Below are 23,878 nucleotides of genomic sequence, written 5' to 3'. Positions count from 1 at the left end.
TCTTGAGGAGCTGGCGGGCGTCCCAGCGAGTTCCTGGTGGCACAGCAGGAAGAGCCGACCTGCCTGGGGTGCAGTCTGGGTGCTGTTAGCTAACTGTCAGCCAGTAACCAGCTGAGTGTCATAAAAGGCAAGAACCAGGCTGGCTTTTGCTGCGAGTGTTCCTCTCCGGTAATTACTTGTGCTGCTCTCCCAGCAGCTGCTCGCCACGGCGTGATGCTTGGCAGGGACGCGCCTGCTGGGCAGGAAAAGGGTGAGAGGAGAACGTGGTTCATGGAAAAGGGGTGACAGTAGCTAAATGTCCTGCGGCAGATCAGCAGGAACACACCTGAGCTGTAAAGCGCTGCTGCCCTGGCAGCCCCAGCTTGGCTCTTTGCCTCCAGACAGCTCATTACAGCCCGGGTCTCCTGGCCGTGGTGTGGCACCGTGGGGCAGCGCTGCCATCGTGGTGAGTGCTGCCAGTGGGACGTGTGCCCTGCATGCCCAGCTGACAGCAAATTCAACCTCAGTAACTCAAACAGCTCCTGCTGCAAGGTGAGCATCAGAGGGTGCATCCCCTGGAGCCCAACGCAGCCCTGGCTGGCTCTGAGACAGAGAAAGTCGTGCGGTTGTGCCGAGATTTGTGCATCTACTGCTAGTCCTGAGGATCTGCTCTGCAGCTGGAGCCCAGCAGCAGCAGATCTTCATCTGCTGGAACACGGGATGGGCTGACAGACACCGGGCTGCTCATCCCCTGGAGACAGTGATGGTACCAGAGGGATGCTGGCACGGGCACCTTCGGTTGGCTCTGTGTGGCTCCCAGGCAGAAACAAGGCAAGCATTGAGGTCCTGCTGCAGTGGGCGAGCTGCTTGCTATCAGCCTATTGTTGATGCAGCTGAACACTGGGCGCTTCTCTCAGGTTGTCCCCTACCAAGGAATAAGCACCCAGTGTTCGTGGCTGCTGGAATAACGAGGGTCATTTTAGTGCCCTCCTGGGCGCTGCCCTGATCTCATCACCGTCCGGGGAGGGAAGAGCCAAGGGAGAGCTGCCGGCTGCGCCACGCAGGGCTGCGGGCACGGCAGGAGGCAGAACAACCCCCCTTTGTGCGCTCGTGTTACTGGGCTCATTGTCAGCACTGAGACAACCGGGAGCGGAGCTGCGTCGAGCAGAGCGGCGGCGATTTCTGCTCCCAGCCGTGCACCAGGCACCGGTTATAGGTTCTAGAAAGGCTGGGGCTGTGGGAAGCTGTGTGTAGCGTTCACCTTCCCAGGGTGGCTTCGTGGTTTTGGGTTCAGGGCTGTATGTGCTCCATATGGCTGGAGTTTCACCTGGGCTGTTGTTTCCTCTCTGACGATGTCCCCCTGGCACCAAGGGAAGCTGCTGTGGAGAGGAGGGTGGAAGCCCTCCGTGCGCCCCACAAACCAGGCTGCTGCCTGTGAGCATCCCGTGACCGAGGAGAAGGCAAAGAAATGAGAAGGGAGGCAGGAAGCATCGTCATTCCCCACTTACAGCTGGGGAAGGCGAGGCATGCAGAGACAGCTGGGGTGGGAGCCTCGAGCACTTGCTGCGGGGTCATTTTTCCTCCCAAGCCTCCCCCTGAGCAGTAGACGTGAGAAGAGAGGGCGGCGAACTCCTGGCTGCTGTAATCACCTTCCTGGCGCACTGCGTTTGTTGTAATCATGGGAGCCAGTACAGGACAGAGAAAAATTGTGACACGAGGGTGGATGGACTCCCTGGAGACCCAAGGTTTCCTTTCCAATCATGCCCAGCGCGGTCTCTGCCTCGGGATGATGGGCTCACCGTTTGCTACAGGGCTCCTGTAGATTAATAGGAATTGATTGCACTCCCTCCCCTGCAGGACCACGACCTCCTGGCAGGGGATTTGTTTCCTGCGTGGCAGGGAAATGTCAGGGCCCCCGCGTAGCAGAGCGCAGCAACGGGAGGCAAATGTGCAGGAGGAGAGCTGGCCTCGCTCTCTCCCCTCACCTCTCCCCTTTTTGGTTGTCATCGCTGCAAAGAGCCACACGGGAAAGGGTCCAGGTGGCGGCTGTGGGGTGGGCTGCCTGTGCCAGGGGCTCCCAGGATGTGGCCCCCTCTCTGCAGGGCTGTGCTGGTTCTCAGAGCAGCTCTGGCCATCCAAACCGATGTTTCTTGGTGCTTGGGCTGTGCTCTGCTCCGTGGCATCCCTCCCAGGGGCTGGGAGCTCGTTACCCCGGGGAGGAATTTGTGCCGACAGCTGAGCAGCCGGGGGGACATCACTCTGGTGGTCAGGGGCTGGTCTCCTTCCCTGCCCCTCTGCCCTCACCCCGCTGGGATTCCCAGCTGCTGCAGCAAATTCGGCATCGCCCCGATGTCTGCTGGAGTTGTCCCCGAGGCCAGCTGCGGTTTCTGCCTGACTCCCAGCCTTGAATCTCTCCCTGTTCCCTTCAGCACACCTCCAAGGACCTGGCTTTGGCTCTGTAAGCCCATGAGGGCAGAGGAGGAGGAGGAGGAGGCCGTGGAGGATGTGTCCCACAGAGGAGCTGCTCTTGCACCACTTCTCCCTGCCCTCCCTCTGTTCTGGGGCTCGTGCCAGGAGCGAAGCGGGGCCGGCTCCTGCTGCTCCGCGGAGAGGGCTCGAGCGCTGCTCCGTGAGCTCTTGGTCGCTCCGACTTCGGTCTCCAGGCCTTGGATGTGAGCAGGGGCACGTATTCAGCTGGTTCCTCGGCGCGGTGTTTGCTCGGCCCTCTCGCCACACGCAGCGCTGCACGATAGCCGTGTTTGCAGAGCAAATAGGGCTCCACCAGCAGAATTCCCCATCGCCCCGATACTCGCGGAAGCGACCCAACAGCTAGGGGCAGGGGCTGGAACAGCTGAATAGGGCTGTTCATTTTGCCTTGTAAACACAACTGGTAATCTCGGGGGGTTGAAAAAAGCAGACGATTCCCTCCAAGCCTTCCACCTTTTCAGCTGGGAAACGAGGGCAGGAGTTTGTTAAAAACGGCAACAAAAAAAAAAAAAGAAAAAAAAAAAGAGAGAGACTTATTTGTGAGTAGCAGTAAAGTGGTTGTGGCTTGAAAGCCCTGCAATGCGCTGCAGGAGGAAGGGGAGAGCTCCACATGCTGAAGATGGTTTGTCTGTGCCGAAAATACCTGCCCCTCGGCTTCCCAGCGGAGAGCCAGGGGGGTTTGCTGTGCAAATGCAGGGGATTCATGGGGAGAGTCACAGCCCGAGTGCCTGTGGGAATAGCTCACCAAAAAACAGCAAGCAGTCGGTGCCAGAGCAGGGAAGGTGGCTCTGAACGCGGCGTTTAAGGAGTTGTTAACATCTCATCTCGAGCATGTGATTAGCTTCCCTGGCGGGACTCGGCTTTGGGCTCTTTGAAGTGTTTTAGCCAAGTATTTACTATCTGACTGTCTTACAGTAAATGCAGATCATTCACGCGGCTGGCTTTAATCCCCGGTTCTTGGCCAAAGTCCAGGCTGAGTGATTTCATTTCTGCCTGTCGGTGCCTAAATTCCTCGTTGCCATTTTAGATCGCTTCTCCCCTGCGTGCCCCGCTGCGCCACGTCGTGTTTCGGCATGTCGGCAGCCCTCTGCCTTCCTCCATCCCCAAGGTGCCTCTGGCCAGGGGCTGTCCTCATTCCCTCATTCCCGGGGAGCCTGGAGAGCCTCGGGGCTGTAAAACGAGTGATCTCATCGCCCTGCTTACCAAGTGTCACTTTCGCAGCAAGCCACTAAGTGCCCCTGCTTCCTTTAGTGCCCTGCTGCTAAAATTCAGGGCAAAAAGGCAGCCGCGAGCAACAATTCCTTGCAAATCCGTGCCGTGGGAGCAGGCTGCACGGCTCCCTTTAGCTGTGAAGGGGATGCCCTCTCCCAAAACCTTCTCCTAAAGCAACGCAGCCGCAGGTTATCCCCTCCCCAGGGGGGGACTGAGCCCCTTGCACCCCATGGGGTGCTCCTGCCCGTGCGGTGTGCGTGCGCCCAGGCAGGACGTGGGGTGCCACCGCTGCTGGAGGGGGGCCGAATCCCAGCCGTGGGGCACCTGCATCCGAGCAGCCCTGTGGGACAGAGCAAACTCCTCTCCAGCAGGCGTGGAAGGCTAAGAATAGAACGAACCCATAAAATCCACCTGACAAATGCCTCGCCGTGAACCCCATCGGCAGATGCCAAGCAGGTCCAGGGCCGCCTGGAAAGAACAGCCCCAATTAGACGGAGCCGTAAAGATAACGAGCGCGGGGCAGGCTCGCGCGGAGCAGCAGAGCAGAGGTAGCTGCCGCTCCCGGTGCTATTTTTGCCCCCACCCCACTTCCTCTCCAAGGAGGTTTATATTTAGCAGCCTGTAGCTAAACGATGGCAAGGAGGGGAAGGATTCAGAGCAATCTGGAGCACAAATTTGGTAGTGCTAAGGTGCTTGCCTTCTAGCTATTTGCGCTAAGAGGGAGGAGATGGAAAGACCCCTTGCGCTCTTTCCCCTGTTTTATTCCATGCATCTTCCCCAATCCTGGACTCTAGGGCTCTTCTGGAGGCTGTGGGGTTCCCTGGAGGGTGAAGCTCATGCCCAGCACCTTTCCTGACCTTTTGGTCCCCCCTTTCAGCTTGTTCTGACCATCCTGTGCCCCTCCTGCCAGGGCAGCGCGTCGTCCCCATCACAGTGGGGTGACCGCTGCCATCGGGCACGGCGGGCGTGCTGGGGGGGTGCAGCAGCCCCTAGTCCCAGGAGGGTGCCCCTGCTGAAGGAAGGGGCTGCAGAACCCAAAGCTGCCCGTGGTGGCCGTGTGTGTGGTGTAGGGCAGTGCTTAAGGGTAAAACTTGCCCAGGTTGCAAGGTGAGGAGCTGGATCAGAGCCCTGGGCTCAGCAAGCGGTCTCCAAAGGTTTGCCTTCCCTCCGGGAGGAGCAAGGCTGCTCGGAGGCTTTATTGTTGGCCAGGAGAAAAGCACCAGCGTGGAGACTTTGCTAATGCAGCACTCATTAGCGTCAGCATCTTGCTGTCCAAGCCTGCTCCTGTAGAGCTGAGAAAAACATTGAAATGTCTGAGGCCCAGAGTGGATGCGTCTGGCATCCTCCTCGCTCACTTTGCAACTCAAAGCAGCCTCTGGCCTCTCTTCCCGCCCCCCCCCCCCCCAGCCAAATACCCCCGCATATGCAAGCACCGGGGGCCTTCAGCTTTAGGGTTTTGCATCCCTGAGGCTGGGAGGTGAGCAGGGTGCTGGAGGGGAGCGGGTCCCCAGCGTTCAGGTGCATCCCACGGATAAAATCCCAAGGATTTTCGGGGGGATTGCGCCCGCCGCAGGAGGCCGTGCCTCGCAGCCGAGCGTGGCAGCCACGCCAGCCGTGTTTATGTTGCTGACGGTAATCTTTTAAGCCTTCAGATGCAGGCATGTCAGCCCAAGTGTTCCCGTCGCCCTGGCGACACGATGCATTGGCTGGGGATGCTGCGGCTGAGCGCATCCGTCTGGAATGCGACCGCGGCTTCGGGCTCCTGGCCCGGAGGGGGCTGGGGGCTGCTGGGTTCACAGGGGGTGGGGTGCGGGAAGGAGCCCCCCTTCGGGTAGCTCTGGGTGCCCGTTGGGTCCCAGGGGCTGATTTCTCACTTAAAAAACCCCCTTGGGCTGCTGGGGAGAGCAGCATTAAAGGAGTGCGGTGCGGTCAAATGGAAACGCCCTGGGAGATGGGTTGGAGTCTGCGAGGGCTGGTTGGGGGCAAGACCGATGTTGGCACCCCTGGGGAGCAATGGCCATTTGCCAGGTCTGTGCTTGGCAGGAGGAACAAGTCCTGAACGTGCTGGTGCCACGGAGGGCGAGGTGGAGATGCCCAGAGCCCCCTCAGCCCGCTCGTGGGGCTGCTCAGGCACAGCACGCTTCGCCATGTGTCCCTTGAGGGTTTTCTTTGTTTAAGGGGTTTATTGCTCTAATCAGATCTCCAGCTAAGGAGATTCCAGCGCCTGTACCGGATCTGAGTCAATGAAGAGCTTGTGAGCAAGCCGAGCTCAGAGCACCTCCCCGGGCAGGGACCCCCCTGCTGGTCCTGGCTGCCCCCAGCACCCTGCTGCTGGCTCAGAGGGGGGCTTTGTGCAAGGACACAGCAGGGAGATGAGACTGCCTGGGAAGGTGCCTTTTCTCCCACTGCTTATTCTTTTTTCCTGCTTTCCTTCTGCTTTTGCCACGTTTTTCCCCGTTCCAGGCATTCCTGGAGTTTCCAAGCACGCTCTTCAGGCATGCCCCGCGCTGACAGCCGTGACTCAGTGTCCACAGCTCTGCCCTGGGCTCAGCTCTGACAATGAGCTCAGAAAAAGCCCCGTGCACCTCCTGACCGCGGTCAGCTCCCGGTGACACGAGGTTCCTGATTCCCCTGGTGGCTCCGGCACAGAGGATGCCCAGGGGATCCCAGCAGGGGGGCACGCAGCTCTGGGTGCTGCCGGCCCCGATGCCTGGAGGAGGGGGGCTGCAGGTCTGTGTCCCCCCCCAGCACCCCGCAAACAGCTCCGTCCCCTTCCCCGCAGGGCTCTGCCGTCCCTCAGGGCACGAGGTAAAATGAACAAGATGAAAAACTTCAAGCGGAGGTTCTCGCTCTCGGTCCCTCGGACGGAGACCATCGAGGAGTCGCTGACGGAGTTCACGGAGCAGTTCAACCAGCTCAACAACCAGAGGAACGAAGGTAGGGAGCCCCCGGCCCCCGGCGCGTGGAAAGCCGCTGCCCCTTTGTCTGCGCTCCTCTCCCCATCCGCGCGGCAGGATTAGCAGCACCTGGTTATTAAACCCGATCTGTGGTGAGATTTCTGCCTGCGCAGGGCGAGTCCCGAGGAGGGACAGGTATTTGCACAGCGCCCAGAGGAATGACACCTCTGTGGTTAAGGTGCAAGAGCGTGAAAGAGTTGGGATCTCCTCCTGCCCCCCCAAAGTGACCCCACTGCTGCCAGCACCCGCTGCCACCAAATCCTGAGACCTCGCTGCCTGTCCACAGGGCTCCTGGGGTGCACCTGGGGCTCGCTGAGCTTTCTCCTAAGCCCACAGCCTTCTCCTCCTTTGGGGTGCAGGAGATGCTGAGGGCTGGATCTGGATACCCAGCGGTGCTCGGCCCTTCCCCGAGCGGTGCTGAGCGGTGCTGGGGGCAGGCTGGGGCAGGCTGGGCTCCTGCGGGCACAGCATGGGAGAGGCTGCTGCCTCCCAGCAAAAAACAGCTCTGTCCGGGCCAGCCCGTTCATGTGTTGCTGCCCTGGGCTCCGCTGGGGTCACGTCCACATTTTATTTTATTCTTTTTATTTTTTTTTTCCCCTCGCCCTGCAGCCACACTTGCTAGAAACTTGTGCTGCAAGCAGGGGCCGAGGCCGTGCTGTAATTGCCTGGCACTCGTGGCTGGCCCAGCAGGGAGGGCTCGTCTCTGCCAGCGAGCCTGCTTCGAAGGCGAGATGCAAAAACCTGATGCAGAGCTGCCTTTCCTCATCCCTGCCCCTCCTGGCACCCCTCGTGCCCCTCCGGATACCCCAGGCACCCTCAGCATCACCCCTCCGCAGCCTCCTTCCCTGCTCCTTGCACGCATGCACGCCGCCCCTCACACCCTAGCAAGCAGCCGGGGCTATAATTAGACTTGAGCCCTTAATTAGATGCGCAGAAGCCGTGAGGATAAAAACGGTGCGGGGCTAAGAAAGCGCCGGGCGCTGACAGCTGCTGCTGCTGCTGCCTCCCTCGGGGCACCTCGGCTCGGGGATGGCTGAGCCCGGGCTCGTTATCTCCACCGTGCCAGCTGAGGCTGTCGGGGAGGCGATTTCCCCATCCTGCTGCTGTAACCCCTGAGTTTTCCCTGGGGGGTAAACAGCCCCCGGGGGTCACCCCCACGGCACCCTCAGTCCCACTGCTGTGGGTGTTTTTGGAGAGCCCCGGTAACCACGTCTGTCTGAGGCATCTCCTGGCTGTTTTGTGCCCACCTCCTCATGGCCAGGGGGGGGCTGGTGGGGATGCTTTGGTTGTGTAGGGGAGCAGGATCGCTTTGGGGGTGCTGGAGGGGATGAGAACGGGGTTTATGTGCAAGCTGCTCCTCTGCGGGGTTTGCTTGGGGGGCTTGGAGCTCGTGGGAGCTGCCTGGGCTGGAGGGGGGCACATGAAGGGTGCTGCTCACAGCAGGCATCAGCCCCTTGGGGAGTCGTTTGCAGGTTTTATGTGTCCCCCCCAGCATCAGAAATCACAGGTTATCAGCACTCAGGGGGCACAGAGTCAGGGAGGACAAGGTGAGGACACCACCAGGGTCTGCGGTGGGGTCCCCAACCCCATTCTCCCCAGCCTCCAGTTCCCACGACCTCGCTGCGATAAAGGGGGGGGTCCGAGAGAAGCAGAGCCAGCAAATGGAAAAGCAAACAAACAGCTTTCGGGCACGGGCACATCCCATCGTGGACAATGTCACCTTGGCAGAGCGCAGAGGGAAGGGGTGCTGGGCTCAGAGCTCTGCTATCCCACCGGGACCTCCTGCGTGCCCCCACCCCGCCGTGCCTCTGCTCCGGGCACCACCACGGCCTCTGCTTGGGTGGAGGAAAGGTTTTGGGTTATGGAGAGCCCAGGCTGGGCCCTGGGCAGCGTCTGAACCTCGACAAAAGCCAGCACCATCTCTGCATCAACCTCGCCGTGGCTGCTCCAGCTCCCCTGGAGGCTGAAGGCAGGGGGATTTGGCTTCCCTCCTGCCCTTCCCCAGGCACTCTCTGTGCTCCGGATCTGCAGAGGCGTTGGGGCTGGCTTTGATAAGGGCTTTTGGTGCTCAGCAGCAGCTCGTGCCCGTGCCCAGAGCTGTTTTGCCCCAGAACAGCCACGGCCTGGTCCGTGCTCTGAGGCCAAAAAACGGCTGCGGAGCCAGCATGACTCCCAGCTCAAATGGCATAAATCAGAGCCAAAATTTGGCCTCCGGAGCGCACGGCCACAAAGAAGTGAGGATGAGGGGGAGGAAGGAGGATGAATAATCCCAGCTCTGCCTCAAGAGCGCAACAGAGCTTTGAGAGGAGGGTTCACACTTAGCAAAGTAATTAAAAGTTCTAAGTCAGGGAAGGAGTGAAGGGTTCTGGCCCCTTTCCTTGGGAGATCAAAGCTTGTTTTGGCAGAGACAGTGTTTAAATATATTTATTAAAAAAAAAAAAAAAAGGCAGGAGGCTCGTCAAAGGCAGCCGCCGTGTCTGCGGTCTCGCTTTAATTTGCTTTGATATCCCATGCAGCCTCATTATTCGCAGGGTGCCAGGGCTCACTGCAAGCCACGTGAAACACCGAGCAGAACCAGACAGGCCCTCGGTTTGCCGGCCCACGGCCCCACATCCCCTCCCGTGAGCACCCGGAGAGGTCCTGGGCACCCAGGGCAACCTGTGGGACCCAGGGTCAGGGAAACTTTTAGGGCTGGGCTGGCACATCCAGCCTGCCTCTGGCCCTAGGGCACCATTCCCCTCATCTCCGCGAGTCCTGGGTGTAGTTTTGGGTGCTGTTTTCATCTTCTGGTAGTTTTCAGGGTTTTTTTTTTGTGTCCTGTTGCCCTGCACATGCACTGGGAGGCCGGTTTGTTATTCTGCCTTTGGGCTTTTTCTCGGATGCTTTCGTGGATGAAGAGCTGGTGGGCGGCTGGTTCGGACAGACCTTGCACCTTTTGGGGACAGGCTGCATCTTTTAGCAGGACTTTGGGCTTGAGGAACCGGCACAAATTCTCCCAAACTATCTTTTAAAGTGGGATTAGTTGAACTCCAGTCTGGTCAGACGTTAAGTGGCCTTTGGTTTTCTTTCAGGTAATTTGCTTAGGAGGCGAACCAGTTAAAAAGCTTTGATCCAGTTTAATTGATCCACGCTAATTCTGTACCCGTGCTTAATTCAGGGTAGGTTTCCTAGCTGCTCCTGCGCAGGCAGATGGCCAGAAAGGGACAGGGACTGGAGCCCTGCAGCAGTGTCTCTGTGCCTCCTTGCCCACCGCTACAAAATCTGGCACGGTTTCAGGTGCTGGGGGGTTCCCTGGCATGGGCTGCACCCCTCCCATGGGTGCGGGCTGTTTGTAGAGGGCACCCCGCATCCCTCAGCTTGCAGGTCCCCTTCTTCCCCGTGCCCGTGGCAGGAAACCACATCTTTTCCCAGGTCACTTGCCTGCCACCTCTCATCCGTCAGATGAGCAGCGTGCGGCCAGGTCCCGGCCCTCCCTCTCCCGTCCTCAGCAGTGAGATCATCGCTGGCTGCCCGAGCACGCCGCGATCGGCTGCCGAAATCTGTGCTAGGCATAGCGGGAGGGATGCTCTGCGCAGCCTACAGAGAGCTGCCTTCTCCGTCCCAGTATGCCCAGTTAGAGCTGCCTTTTCCATCCCAGAGCTCCCAGTTCTGCCTTCTCCGTCCCAGTATGCCCAGTTAGAGCTGCCTTTTCCATCCCAGAGCTCCCAGTTCTGCCTCCTCCGTCCCAGTACACCCAGTTGGTGTTGCCTCCCCATGGATCAGGGAACCCGCTTCCTTCCAGCCGGCCGTTAATTACTGAGTGAGGAGCTTTGAGTGCAAGCCTCAAACCGGAGGCCAGAGAGAGCTCAGTGGCTTATTTTGTTCCGATTTCTTGCTCCTTTCAGGGTTTCTTGGGCTTGGTGAGGCTTCACACCCGGAGTCCCTAGAGGAGAGTGATTTTTCTGGGTTGGTTTGGTTTTCAAGAGGGTTTTTTTTTTTTTTTTTTTTCCTGTGTTTCTCAGGGTGATGGCACATCTCGCTAAGTGTTTTGTTTTGCAATAAACAACCGCCAGATCCAGAGCTGTGGTCAGGCACCTAGGTGTCCCTATAGCACACGTCGTGTTTTGTCTAAGATGATGTTAGTGAAGATAAGGCTGGGAAGCTGAGATGAATGCTGGCCCATGCACCAGGAGCCTGTAGCAAGCAGCAGGTATTGCCTCTGGGTGTGGAGACAGAAAAGGATTTTCCTGTGGCCCTGGAGCATCTCTGGACCTCCCTGCCCTGCTCCCTTTTCTTCAAGACGAGCGCCGTGGTGGTACTTCTGCCACTCCAGCAGCTCTCTGTCCTTTCTCTTTGTCCTCAGACCTGGCTCAAGGGCACCTGCAGCTGGAGCACCTGGGCAGGGACTTCCGAGCCGACACGGCCCCCATCTCCCCCTCCGAGGTGGAAGGCCAGTCCCCGATGGCCGTGCGCTACCGCAACAACAACCAGCGCCGCTTCTCCATGGAGGCAAGTGCTGCTGGGGGGCAGGAGGGGTGGGGGCAGTTCTGGCTGTCACCTGCCTGCTGGCTGGAAGGGCCAGTGCTCGATTCGTGGGGATCTGGTGGGCTCAGAGCCCTGACGCCCTTGCTCAGCATGTCCATGGTACCGGACAAAGCCCCAAGCGCATCCGCATGCACACACCTTCCCTCTTCCCCTGACCAAGGGTCCCACGGGTGTCCCTGTTTCTTTGCCATCGATATCAGCTCTGGATAGAGGGTGCTGCCCCTTGGAAGTCTCTTTCGTCAGGTTGCTTTCATCACCTACTCTCTTGCCCCTCTCTGCAGGATGTCAGCAAGCGCCTCTCCCTGCCCATGGACATCCGCCTGCCCCCCGAGTTCTTGCAGAAGCTGCAGATGGAGAGCCCGGAGTTCCCCAAACCCCTCAGCAGGATGTCCCGGCGGGCTTCCCTCGTAAGTCTCCGTGTGCAGAGCAAGCAGTGCTGGCACAGCACCTTGCTTTGTGCATGCAGCACGCAGCACATGCACGTGCCAATTACCACCCACCCCGTGCACGTCCCCCTGTGCGAGCTCCCTTGCACCGACACACACACACTGCAAACCCCTCTCTGCGCACTCCCAGCAATACGTTCCCACGTAACCCATGCACATTTGCCCCTGTGCATATGCACACATTCATCCTTTCCTCCTGCCACCCCTACACGTGCAAATCCACGCGCTGCTGTGCAGATCCCCAGGCCTCCCGTGCGTTCCTTCACCCAGCTCCGCGCACACCTGGCGCCCTTCCAGGGGAAGGAGGTGGAAACCTCCTGCAGTGCCACGAACGCTGGAGCCTCTGCTGGTTGAGATGCAAATGCTGATAAATAATGGATTAGCCTTTGCATTAATGCTGGCATTTCAGTTTCTTTACTGCAGAGCAGCAGCATACGCAGGCACAAAAACCTGGTGTCCTGTTGGCAAACGTGCAAGCACGTGTCCAGTGGCGAGGTGTCGGCAGGTGTCTTCCGATCTGGTGTGCCTGTCGTGGGGAGGGAGGAGAGCATGGCAGGGGTTGTTATTTAAGCTTCAGGAGCTAGGATCTGCCCTGGGCTTTGAGCCTGTAGTGCTGGGAGCCATCCCCTGCCTTGGCACGTGAATAACCTGGACTAACCGAGGGGTCTGTGTGCCCGCAGAGAAGTGCAGGGTAAGGGGTCTGCTGGGAGCGAAACCTGAAGCCCTTGCCTTAGTGGTTGCCCTTTCTTTCACTGGGTACAGGCGAGCAGGTCCCAGCAATACATTAAAGAGTCACTGTTCCAAATGGGGAAATGTCCCTTTCACGCTCGATTTGAGGAGCAGAGAAGTGAGGGGAGTTGCAGGACAGGGCAGGACGTAGGAGAGCACTCAAGAAAAGGTCTGGGTGCTGGCGGCAGGATCCCAGCGGGCTTCTCCAACAGAAAGGGCATCGTCAGCTCCTTATGATCAGCTGTGGAGGTGTTCTGATGGATCTCATGCTCGCCTGCACCGCTTCTGCAGGACACAAATCCACATCGTGCAGGCGCCTGCCTTGATCAAACTGCCTCCAAATCAATCATGACCCCACGGCCTTGGAGACTCATTCTTCCCTGGATGAGATCCCTCCCAGGGACGTTTTCCTTTCTCTCTTACAGTCGGATATCGGCTTCGGGAAGCTGGAGACCTATGTTAAACTGGACAAACTGGGAGAGGTAAGGAGATGCTGAACCCTCCCCAAGGTTTTAAGTTAGGTTAAAAGGACTGCAGAAGGGCAGAATGGAGCCAAATATCTTTAATACCTAGCACTGTTTAGACCAAGTCTTGCTGTGGACTTGAGCCCTTTAGCTTCAAATTACCCTTCCTGCAAATGGTACAGGCTGTATCACCATCGTGCCACCCCAAAAAATGGCCCGTGTGCCCTCCATTTCCTCTCTCCCCCCCAGGGCACTTACGCCACCGTCTTCAAGGGGCGCAGCAAGCTGACGGAAAACCTCGTTGCGCTGAAGGAGATCCGCCTGGAGCATGAGGAAGGGGCACCTTGCACGGCCATCCGGGAAGGTGAGGGCGTGGGGGGCTCTCCCTCGTCACAGCCCTGGTGAACAGCGCTGGGTCCCGGGCTGGCTCCGTGCGGGTGGACTCGGGGATGTCCCACCGGCATGGTGCCCTGGTCCTGCTGCCCCAAACCCACCTCTTCTTCCCCCAGTGTCGCTGCTGAAGAACCTCAAGCACGCCAACATCGTCACCCTGCACGACATCATCCACACGGAGCGCTCCCTCACCCTGGTCTTCGAGTACCTGGTGGGTCCCCGTGGGCGCTGCGCCCCTGCGGGCGGGTAGCGGGGCGCAGGGGATGGAGAGGCCGATGGGTGCTTCTCGTTGCAGGACAACGACCTCAAACAGTACCTCGATAACTGCGGGAACCTGATGAATGTGCACAATGTGAAGGTGAGCCTGGCCTGGATGTCTCCTCAAAGTGTCTCCAGCTTCCAGGGGTCTTCCCCGGCCACAAGGCTGGGAGTCACTCGGCCTCTCGGTGCCTGTGCCCCCAGGGCTGAGCGCCAACCCCTTCTGCCCCCGCAGATCTTCATGTTCCAGCTGCTGCGGGGCCTGGCCTATTGCCACGGGAGGAAGATCCTGCACCGAGACCTCAAGCCCCAGAACCTGCTCATCAACGAGAGGGGAGAGCTCAAGCTGGCTGACTTCGGTCGGTGGGCAGGGGAGAGGCAGAGGCCGGGTGGTCTCCGGCAGCAGCTTGGAGCGGGGAGGGATGGGGGGGACCCTCATGAGCAGCTCAGGGCCCCCACGAGATGCTGCGTGTGCTCCTGAAGCTGGCTCTGCCTGGCTGCTGCTTTCTACCTGGCAGAGTTCGAGGCGTCTCTGGGGAAAACGCGGCCCCGCGGGAAGGCGCCGCTCCCTCATGCCCACCCCTCTCGTCCTCAGGGCTGGCCAGAGCCAAATCGGTGCCCACCAAAACCTACTCCAACGAGGTGGTCACGCTGTGGTACCGGCCCCCCGACGTCCTGCTGGGCTCCACAGAGTACTCCACGCCCATTGACATGTGGTGAGCCACGGCTGCCAACCGAGGGTCCCCAGGGGCTCCGAGCCCCCAGCCGGGCGTTCCCATCCCGCTGGTGGTGTGGCACCGCACGTGCCCATGGCATTGGGTGTCCCAAAGGGTGGTGGGCTCTCCTTGAGTGTTCTGCATCCCCTGGGGCTCCTCGCTGTGCCTGTCAGAGCTGATTTCCCCCCCCAGCAGCCCCAGCCCTCGTTATGGGGCATCCTTGGGGCTTCTCTCTCGCTAACGCCACCGCTCCTGCTGCGCTTTAGGGGTGTTGGCTGCATCCACTACGAAATGGTCACCGGCCGGCCGATGTTCCCCGGCTCCACGGTGAAGGAAGAGCTGCACTTGATCTTCAGGCTGCTGGGTGAGTCTGCTGCTCTCTCCCAAACGCCCACTTGAGGGCAGCGGCTGCCTGCGCCAGCGGGGCCGGGGCGCAGCCTCGGCCGCCCGGGGGAGCTGGCACGGCGCTGCCGGCCGGGGGCTGCCGTGGTTCTTGACCCCACAGCCGGTGAGCACGACAGGTTCCCCTCTTTCCCCCTCCCAGGAACCCCAACAGAAGACACGTGGCCGGGAATAACATCCAACGAGGAGTTTAAGGCTTACAACTTCACGCAGTACCGAGCCCAGCCGCTCATAAATCACGCCCCAAGGTACCTCCCGCAGCACCCGCATGGAAGGCATGTTGGGGTTGCAGGGGATGTAAACGGGAGCTGGGGACGCTGCTGTCAGCTCCTCGATGTGCTGCTGGCAGCAGCCGAATGCAGCCACGTGCTGGAGGTGCCAGCTGCCCCATGTCCCCTGCAGGGACTCTGACAATGACGTGTCCTGGGCGCAGTAATGCTCCACTTTTTTTTTCTTCCTTTCCTCAGGCTGGAATCAGAAGGCATTGACTTGCTGATGAACCTCCTTCTGGTAAGTGTTAGAGCGGCCCAGGTGGCTGGCGAGGGGTTCTGGTGGAGCAAAGTGCTCCAGCTGCCCTTGTACTGATTTTGGATAAAGGCAGGAGAGGGGCTGCGAGTGCAGAACGAGCCCTGCCCGTACAGCAGCAGCCTGGTGGATGCTGTCCCAAACCACTTCCCATCAGGGTGCTGAGCCAGCCTTCGCCCACTGTCCTCTGGCACACAAACCAGATAGGTGTGATGTGGGCAGTGCACTCCCATGGTCACACCGTGTGTGGTGTCCCTTGTGCCCACGCCAGTGGCACCGGTGACCGCCTGCGTGCCCCAGTGGTGTGCACAGCGCTTGGACGCACCGGCACCCAGCAGCACATCGAACTGCTTAGGTGCACACCTCGCACGGGTGTGTGCACAGCGTATGGTGCACACCCCACCAAATGCCATTTTGCACGCGCGGTGTGAATGTAACCGCCTTTCTCTGGGGCTTTTTGCAGTACGAAGCCAAGAGCCGGATTTCGGCGGAGGCAGCCCTGAGGCACCCTTACTTCAAGAGCCTGGGCGAGAGGGTGCACCTCCTGCCCGACAGTAAGTGCGCACTGCCCTCGGCCCTGGGGGACGTGGAGCAAGGTGGCTGTGGGGCCTGAGCTGGTGGTTTGCAGCCTGAGGTGGTTGTTTGCAGCCTGGGGGCTGTGGTTGGCAGCCTGGGGACTGCGGTTTGCAGCCTGAGGGTGGTTGTTTGCAGCCAGGTCTTTTCGGTTGCCACTCGCCTTTTCTTGCGCAGAGGAGCCAAGCGCTGCTGCAGCAGGGTGGGGTGGGAGCCTGGGGGCTGCGAGAACAAGAAATGTTTTGGGGCAGGGTGACTCAGAGCAGGGGTGAGCCCAAGAGGAAGGCTCTGCGGAGACGTGCTGCTGCGCTGCCATCCCTCCTGCTCCCCCCATCCCATCAGCTGGCCGGACTTACCCCTCTCTCTCTACCCCCAGATGTCTCCATCTTCTCCCTGAAGGAGATCCAGCTTCAGAAGGACCCTGGCTACCGAGGCTCAGCCTTTCAGCAGTCAGGTAGGTCTGGGAAAATGGCACTGACTCCACTCCTGGATGGCACCACAGGCCGTGCTGGCACCGGGGTTACTCCCAGTGGGTACCCACGTAAGAGAAAACCAAACCTGCTCCCTGCTTTAGTCTACAAGTTACCTCTGAGGCATCCTCACTCATCACCTGTTGGTACCTAAGTCACCCCTGGGTGCTCCTGGGGCGCAGCTCCCTCTTCTACACGGCCTTAGGCTCAGAACCCACGGAGCACCGCAGGGCTCGGTGCCCCCCGAGCACCGCTCACGTCTGACCTGTCTGACCCTCGTCTCTCTGTCTTCCTCAGCCCGAGGGAAGAACAGGCGGCAGAGCATATTTTAAACCCGGACCTCGTGTTCCCCTTGTCACCATGGAGATCAGAGCACTGAGAAAGGAGACAGCAACACGCTCCCACCCGCCCCACCGCAGCACTGCCGACCCCAGCAGGACGATGCTGATGAAGCGCCCTTGGCCGCAGGCTCTCCCCGCCTGCCCCCACAGCCCACAGCAGCCGCTGTTGGTGGACTCGGGGCCTTTTCCCCCCCTTGTTCTCATGTTGCCCCTGTTGGATGCGAGCTGCCACCCTCCCTGCAGGTGCCGCAGTGAGCAGCTGCCCTGGCATTGCCCAGGATCGTGCCCTGCCCCGGGGGAGCCGCTCACTGCCCGCGGGGCTGAGCTGGGCACAGGGAGGTTTGGTGAGCAGAGGGTGGTGTCTGCAAAGCTGCATCGTGTTCGGCCCAGGCAGGCGTTTGTGAAGATGTACCTTTGCTCAGACAACCTGCTCTGCACCCCCAGGCACCAGAGAGACTGCAGCTGAAGCCCGAGCCCGGGGCAGCCCCCTCCTCCTGCGCCCTTGCCTCTGCCTGCGCAACCCCTTCCTCTCTGCCCATCTTCGGTACCTGGATCCTGGCAAGGGGGGAGCAGCTGGAGCAGAGGGGCTTCCACCAGCATCCCCCTGTCCTTGCCACCACTGCGTTCCCCAGTTTGGCCACCAGGACGGGACCCCATCCCCAGCGCCGTCTCAGGAGCACGTCTGCCCCCGTGCCAGCGCTGAGCCCCGCGGCGCAGCCGAGCCGCGCAGCCTCGCCGCACCCAAGTGTTGCGCACACCCACCGCAGTGCTTTTCTACCCGGAGGAAGGGGGAGAGGTGCCAAACCTCCCACAGCTCAGCTGTGGGGACCAGAAATAGACCCGGGGAGAAGCAAATCATCCCTCCAACCTTCTTGCCTGGCCTCGCCGTGCGTAGCCAGCACCACCTCGCAGCAGCCCTGGCTCAGGTGGCCGCCGCGGGACCGAGGTGCGTGTGGAGATGTGAGCGCACTCGGCTGGCCGAGGGCTGCTCCTGGTGCCAAACGGAGCACAGCAGGAGCCTGCCAAACCCAGCCCGAGCGAGGGAGCCCTGCTGCACCTCTCCCTGCAGCCTGCCACCAGCCTGAAATGTCTTCAGGTGTGCGAGCGCTGCAGGAAGCCTCCTCTGTTTAATATCCACGTCCCCTTTGTGGCTCTCCCGGATGACCATTCCTCCCACCCGCGGGTCCTGCAGCCCTTGGACACGGCTGGGACTCTCTGGTGGGTGCTGTGACTGGTGCTGGGCCTGGCGGGACGTGCCCATGTCCTAACCTGCCACCCTGCCAGGGAGGGCAGTGCTCTGGGGACGCTGACTGCCGCACGCCGCTGCTTCCCCACCGAGCTCTCGGAGCTCTCTTTCCTCTCCACTCTGCCATGCGTGCAGGATTTCTTCTGTGATCCTCTGCGAATGCAAAGCGTGAGGATAAAGGAGGAGACCCCGGGGCTTCCGGAGGCGCCTCCTCCCCGTGCCAGTGCTCGCCGCGACACCCCCTGCGCTCCCCCCATCAGACCAAAGCTGTTAAGTCGGGTTTGTCCTAGACAAGCATCCAGACGTCTGCATTGTTTGAGGTTTGCCCATCCCTGCTCGGTTCCCTTCTCGGTATGTCCAGCATACAGCAGGCTGAATAGTTCATTAATTGTTTCCATTTGATAGGGAAGAGCATGAATAGCCATCAGCCACCAGTGACGCATTTCGCCCTGATGTGAGGGCAGGGCTTTGCCTGGTTTCCTACACCCTGCTCCTGCTGCAAGGGGCTCGGCGGTAGCGAGGCTCGCAGAGGGAGATGTTGGCTGGAGGAAGTCTCAACTCTCACGCTGTCACCTTTTCTTTCACGAAGGCATTTACATGGAAGTTTCCTCTGCATGGAAGGGATCCGTGGTGCGGAATTGCCAGCTCCTGCCCCAAAATTGGCCGCTCAGCTGGCGGCCAGCTCATGGACACCGCGTCCCCAGTGCCCCTGCCTGCGGGTGCTGGTGTGCCCAGGTCCCTGAGCACAGATCAGAGCTAGGGAGAAGCAACCCTCTCCTCCTGCTCTCGGGAACCCCATTCAGGATGTGCTTGACCTGTCTTCAGGCAATTTTCTTGCCTGCAAGCTGAGCCCCTGGGAAATGGGTCCCAGCAGCGCGCTCCCCGTAGGACAGGCATCTCGCCGAGCGGCAAGGTCACCCAGGGCAGCGGCTGGAGGGAAAGGTTGGGAAAAGCCCAGCACTGACTGTAGACAGGGCTGCCTTATCTGGGATCAGATAACGAAGACAAAGGGCCTGCTAGCTGCTGTTTATCCTTTCACAGCCTTTGCCTTTCCTCCTACAAATCCTCCCCAGAGGCGCTCTTTGTGTGGAGGCGCTGTTATTTATTAGCCCCGTGCGCGCTGCTAGCAGCCCAAATTTCAGATAACCCCTTTTGTCCCGCTGCCTTCAGAGGGTATTTCATTCCCATTCAGGAGGACGATAGCGTGCGTAAATATTTGGTGCCCCGCCGAGCAAGGTTTGAGTTATGAGCGCCCGCCGCTGCCCTGCCCGCACGTGGTGGCCGCTGCGTGATGCCCACGCTCCTGCCATGCGCTGCCCGCTGCCAGGCGGCCAAATCCCCTCCAGGAGAGGGGTCGCAGTCCCCCCAAGGGCAGAGGGGGTCCGGCTGGGTTTATGAGGCCGGAGAGCCCCTAGGGTCCCAGGGGGGGACCTGCAGTGCTCGCCCCCTCCTGCCGCAGCTCGCCGCGGGCAGCCCTTCCCTGCGCGGGGAGCGCCAGGCGGCTCCGGAGATGGATGTTTAAAGTAGCGCTGATGAAAATGCTGGGAATGTCTGTGGCTCGCTGGAATTTTTGTCATTTTGTGGGTTCTCCCGGCCGCCGCTTTGCAGAGTAGCTGGCACCCGTCGCCGATTGGGAGTTTTGACAAAAGGAAGCTGTTGTTTTGTCTTCCAGACATTTTTTTCCTTGCATTTTTTTTTTATTTTTTTTTTACCAGTTATTGTGGAAAATGGAGTTTTGGCTGCGCTCTCGGGAAAGAGCCTGTTATTGCATCTCTCCAGCTGATAGCTGGTTAAAGAAACATAAAGTAACGTGCAAAGCAAGGTCCGTGTTACAGGGCAGCAATAAAACTCCCGGCAGCGCGGCTGCATGTCACTCTCCACACACACACTCACGCCTTTCCTGGCCCAGCCCTTTGCAGATCTACAGCAAGATTTTAAATAACAAACCTGCATTGTATTGTGGAGGCTAAGAACAAAATAAGGGGATTTTTTTGTCTCCCTTACACACGATGAAAAAAAAAATAATAAAAATAGCAAGGCCATTTTCCCAAGCTTCTCACGTTTTTTTTTTCTTTGATTTTTTTTTTTTTCCCATGGCTTATCTTCGGCCGGGAGCTGGGCTGGTGTAAAGCAGGAGCCCAGAGCTCCCAGGGGCTGGAAAGGCACAGGCAGGTGGGAGAATGGCACTGGGTATGAAAGCTGTGACGCCCGCTTTCTGCTCTCCTCATTGCCTGCCTTCGTCCTCTGCACCGCGCTTGTCCTCCCGCAGGAGAAATCGACCCAAGTGGCCAGGATCCGCGTACTGTGAATGTTCTCTGGTGTGATTCATCTGCAGAATACCGATAATATATTTATCTCGTGTTGTACAAACAGAAGATGTGTTTTAAAAGAAGTGATTTTAAAGATTTATTCCAAAAGAAGCAATGATTTTTTTTTTTTTTTATATATAGAAAGTTTTTTCTGGAATAAATGGAGAGGTGAAAAAAGAAAAAAAAAAAGAATAAAGGATTGTATCCATCTATCAATCTTGTGTCTGAACATTTTCTACAAAGACCTCAATTTTTGTATTTCAGACGTGACATAGACTATTTTGTGATGTGCTCATTTTCTTGCTAAGGCTTCTATTACGGTTGTATTGTGAATGCTCCAAAGCCAAGCTTGAAAAATAAACTTTATTGAGTACAGGGTAGTTTTGTACAGGGTATAATTTTTCTCTTTCTCTCTCTCTCTCTCTTTTTTTTTTTTTTTTAGGGGAAGGGTCTGCTTTGGTTTTGGGATTCAGCTGGGTGACCCCAATGTCTGGGGCACGCATGGGTGGCAGGGGAGCTGCAGCCGAACGGCCCGGGCTGGTGCTGAGTTAACCCCAAAGGAGTTTCCCTCTATGTGACCTTTGCAGGAAGCTGAAATGCGGCACCATAGGAACTTGTGCGCAATAAGAAATGTTTCTGTTGTCCCTTATGTGGATCCTAAAGCCCTAGACAAATATTGCCTAGACAAATAAGTTAATCAGAAAAATAAACCACAGGGCAGCCGTGCCCAGCCCATGGCTGCAAAGTGACTCAAGGGCAGAACCAAGGAAGGGACAAGGGAGACCTGTTTCCCACTGCTCTGGCAGCTAAAAATCCCCAAGATCAGGGCTACCCAGCACGAAAATCCCTGCGGGTATCTGCAGTAAGGAAGCTCCAGCCACCAAGGTCAGGGAGACGGGAGACCCAGGGACGAAGCACGGGGGGGACCTGTGGGATTTTTGGGGGCCAGGCCCATGGTGTGAGCCCACAGACGATGTGCGGGGGGACTGGGGAAGGGACAATGCCCCCTTTTCCCCTGAGCTGCACCCCGGGTCAGTGCCCAGCCCTCCTGACTCACACTCAGGCTGCAGCGTGGGCAGGTCCCGGTGGCAAGCTGTTTGCCAAACCAGCTCCTCCCTCGGCTCGTTCCCAAGTCCCGTGGTGCCAGGTCGGGGGGAATGCGGCCGAGCAGCCACAACCACATCCTCGGCACGGTGGGGCCGGATGCACCCAGCTGCCCCAACACCCGGCACCGCTCCTGCCCACGGCTCCTCATCCCTTAGGGCATCCTCGTGCCTCATCAGGGCGCATGCACCGCGGTGCTCGCTGGCAGCTCCCCAGGTCTCGTGGCATGCCTGACCACGGGGACGTGACCCTGGTGCTTGCAGGGAGGTTGGCTGCGTGTCCTTAGGGTGCAGGTGCGTTCCAGGAGGCCTGCGTGTCACCAGGTCGCAGCCTGCCCGCCCTCCTCTGCAGCAGTTTGGGCGCAGAGAAGGAGGAAGCGCGTCGATCGCAGCCGAATTGGAGTGGGCGTGTGGAATTGGCACAGGCAGGTGGGCGCTTCCTCCCTGCTGCCACTTGTAGTACCTGATCTGGAACAGCTGGGCCGAGATCTCAGGATAACGCTTGACCTAAAAGTGGAGCCAGGCTGCCAGGCTCTCCAGCTCCCCCAGCGTGTGGGGAAACTCCTGACCCTGGCACGCACGAGGTGAGCGCCTCTGGGTGTGCTGCCCTGCCAGCCAGATTGCTGAGCATCTGACACCGCAGCCTAGGACAACTCAGCCCATCCTACGATGAAAGAAGCATCCCGTCTCTCCTGCAAGAAGCATCCCGTCTCTCCCCAGTAGCGTTCAGTGACTCAAGGTGTTCCCCAGAACGTCCCAAGAGAAATGATGCTGGCACCACAACAGCAAATCCGGACAAAATCGGGCTTCTGGGTTCTGCTCAGGCAGAGCAAAGCAGGACCGATGGTGGTAAAGAAGCAGTTGCTCCATCGGCGGAAAAATCTGTGCCGTGCCTCTTGCTGCCCCAGGAAGAGTGTGTGAGCGCACAGGAAGCAGAAGGAAGGTGTTTCTCCAACGCCGCTGGGATCCGTGGAGCAGCGCCTGGCAGTGATGCTGCTGTCCGTAGGCACGCGGCTCCGCTATTTGCTCATTCATGATTTCACTTTGCAGTTTGCAGCGAGCACAGAAATGTGGGTGTTTAACTCACTGCAAGTACAACATTGACTTCAGTTTGGAAAACAGCCCAAAGAGCCTCCTCACGAAGCTAATTCTGGTGTTGCACACACTCAGAGTCCTGTGGCTCGCATTTTTATGAGCTACCACCGAGGAGCGGGGTTTCAGTATGTGGAGCCAGAAAGATCTGTGTGTTCTTCTGCTGAGTAACCCACCTACGCTTCGGTTTTTATTTGCAAGCATACCTTGCATGATTTGTGTTATCCCTGATGAAACGGCCTGATATTCCTGGAAGCCAGCGCACCGGCGTTTACGCCACTGCTTAGCAAAGCGGGGTCAGGTGCCGTCGCTGGGACAGGGGCCGTGCTGGCATTTGTAGCCTCTGGCACTCAGAGGTTGCCTTTTCATCAAGCTGGGGGTGCCGGGAATTTGCCAAGGCGGGGAGAGCGTTGCTCAGCCATTTCATAGCTGGGGAAGGCGAGGCCCAGCGAGCTGATGCTATCAAGTGATGGTGAGATAGCCGTGAAAACTGGGAGGACAGCGCATGTTTCCTGGCTGCCTGGCTGCTGCTGCTGCTGTAAGGCTGCTCCGTGCTGAAGATGTCGTGCGTCTGGCCAGCCGTAATAGATTGGCCTCCTTGCCTGCCATCTGGCATCGCTAAAAGAAAGTTTTACCAAGTTCAGAGTGGCCCAGATCAGGTCACCGTCAGCAGGAGAGATGTGGCCACTTCGAGTTTTGTAAAACCAGCGTGTTCCCAAGCTCTCCCAGGGGACTTTTAGGGTATGTGTAAAACATGTGATGATTTATAGTACCGAAGGCTTCAAAGGAAGGCTGGAGCTTGGCCCCCTCTGCCCAGACACACCTGGAGCTGACCAGAGCAGAGCCAAGGGGCGATAAGGAGCTGCAGGGAGCAGCTGCAGCCCTTTTTGGGGGCTTGGTACCTGGTGTGAGGAAGAGAAGGATCTGCTGCATCGTGCAAGGAACCCCAGCTCCATGTACTGGAGCCCTTACCAACGCTGCCCTGCCTCCCCCAGGGCTTTTATCCCCCCCACAGATGGATGGAGAAAGAGAAACCAAAGAGGTTCACAGTGAGTGGCTTTTGCTCGGGGCCCTGCGCACCAGGCACCGTCCTGCTGTGGGTGCTGCTGAGGAGATGGTTATCACCTAATGACAAAACCCTCTTTCCGGCCCTGCCATTGACTCACTCAGCAAATGCCTTCGTTCCTTTCTGGCCCCGTTTCCCTGTGAGTGAAGCAGGATAACAACACTGCCCCGTGCCTCCAGGCAGCTGAGCTTGATTGCTCCCTGGTTTCAGGTGCTGGAGCCACACGTCTCCCTTCAGGGCAATCGGGGCTTCACCTCCCACCTGCCCCCTGCCACTGCCCACGGTTTGTTCATTTGTTTGCTGTGCTGGTGGGAGAGGGCCGGATCCTGCCCTCCTTTCACCAGGAAGGCTCCTGCGGATGCCACAGATGGGGAAGAATTAGGACTCAGATGCAATTTGGATTAGCTAAACATTAAGCTATGTCCAGGTGGAAGGCAGCACCCAGGGCCCCGGAGCAGCATTCCTGAGGTCAGGGGATGGGGGAGCAGCCAGGGGGGGTCCCCAGCTCGGGGTGGCACCGAAGGGGCTCAGGGCTGCAGCCAGCCCTCTGCCCTGGCTCGGCTCCAGCGATTCCGGTTTGCCTGGA

General features: G+C 58.9%; 1 protein-coding gene across 4 annotated transcripts in view; it reads left to right on the top strand.

Moving 5' to 3' along the window:
* Positions 1-20,423, top strand: part of CDK18 (cyclin dependent kinase 18) — a 40,680-nt gene extending 20,257 nt beyond the window's left edge. For 3 of the 4 annotated variants that reach the window (XM_068660310.1, XM_068660309.1, XM_068660312.1), the window contains exons 2-16: positions 6,461-6,615; positions 10,978-11,123; positions 11,441-11,566; positions 12,760-12,816; positions 13,048-13,162; positions 13,308-13,402; positions 13,487-13,549; positions 13,685-13,808; positions 14,045-14,165; positions 14,432-14,529; positions 14,710-14,815; positions 15,035-15,077; positions 15,556-15,646; positions 16,042-16,119; positions 16,433-20,423. In XM_068660310.1, the coding sequence (XP_068516411.1) occupies positions 6,461-6,615; positions 10,978-11,123; positions 11,441-11,566; positions 12,760-12,816; positions 13,048-13,162; positions 13,308-13,402; positions 13,487-13,549; positions 13,685-13,808; positions 14,045-14,165; positions 14,432-14,529; positions 14,710-14,815; positions 15,035-15,077; positions 15,556-15,646; positions 16,042-16,119; positions 16,433-16,467 (1,453 nt within the window). In that variant the 3' untranslated portion in view covers positions 16,468-20,423. Of the gene's footprint in view, positions 1-6,460; positions 6,616-9,706; positions 9,794-10,977; positions 11,124-11,440; positions 11,567-12,759; positions 12,817-13,047; positions 13,163-13,307; positions 13,403-13,486; positions 13,550-13,684; positions 13,809-14,044; positions 14,166-14,431; positions 14,530-14,709; positions 14,816-15,034; positions 15,078-15,555; positions 15,647-16,041; positions 16,120-16,432 lie in introns of those variants that run through there. The other variant, XM_068660311.1, reaches the window with a different exon arrangement.
* The last annotated feature ends 3,455 nt before the right edge of the window (positions 20,424-23,878 follow it).

Source organism: Anas acuta, chromosome 24, assembly GCF_963932015.1.
Source record: "Anas acuta chromosome 24, bAnaAcu1.1, whole genome shotgun sequence".
Classification (NCBI taxonomy): domain Eukaryota; kingdom Metazoa; phylum Chordata; class Aves; order Anseriformes; family Anatidae; genus Anas; species Anas acuta.
Note: the sequence above shows the minus strand (reverse complement) of the source record. Positions and strands in the feature narration are given on the sequence as shown.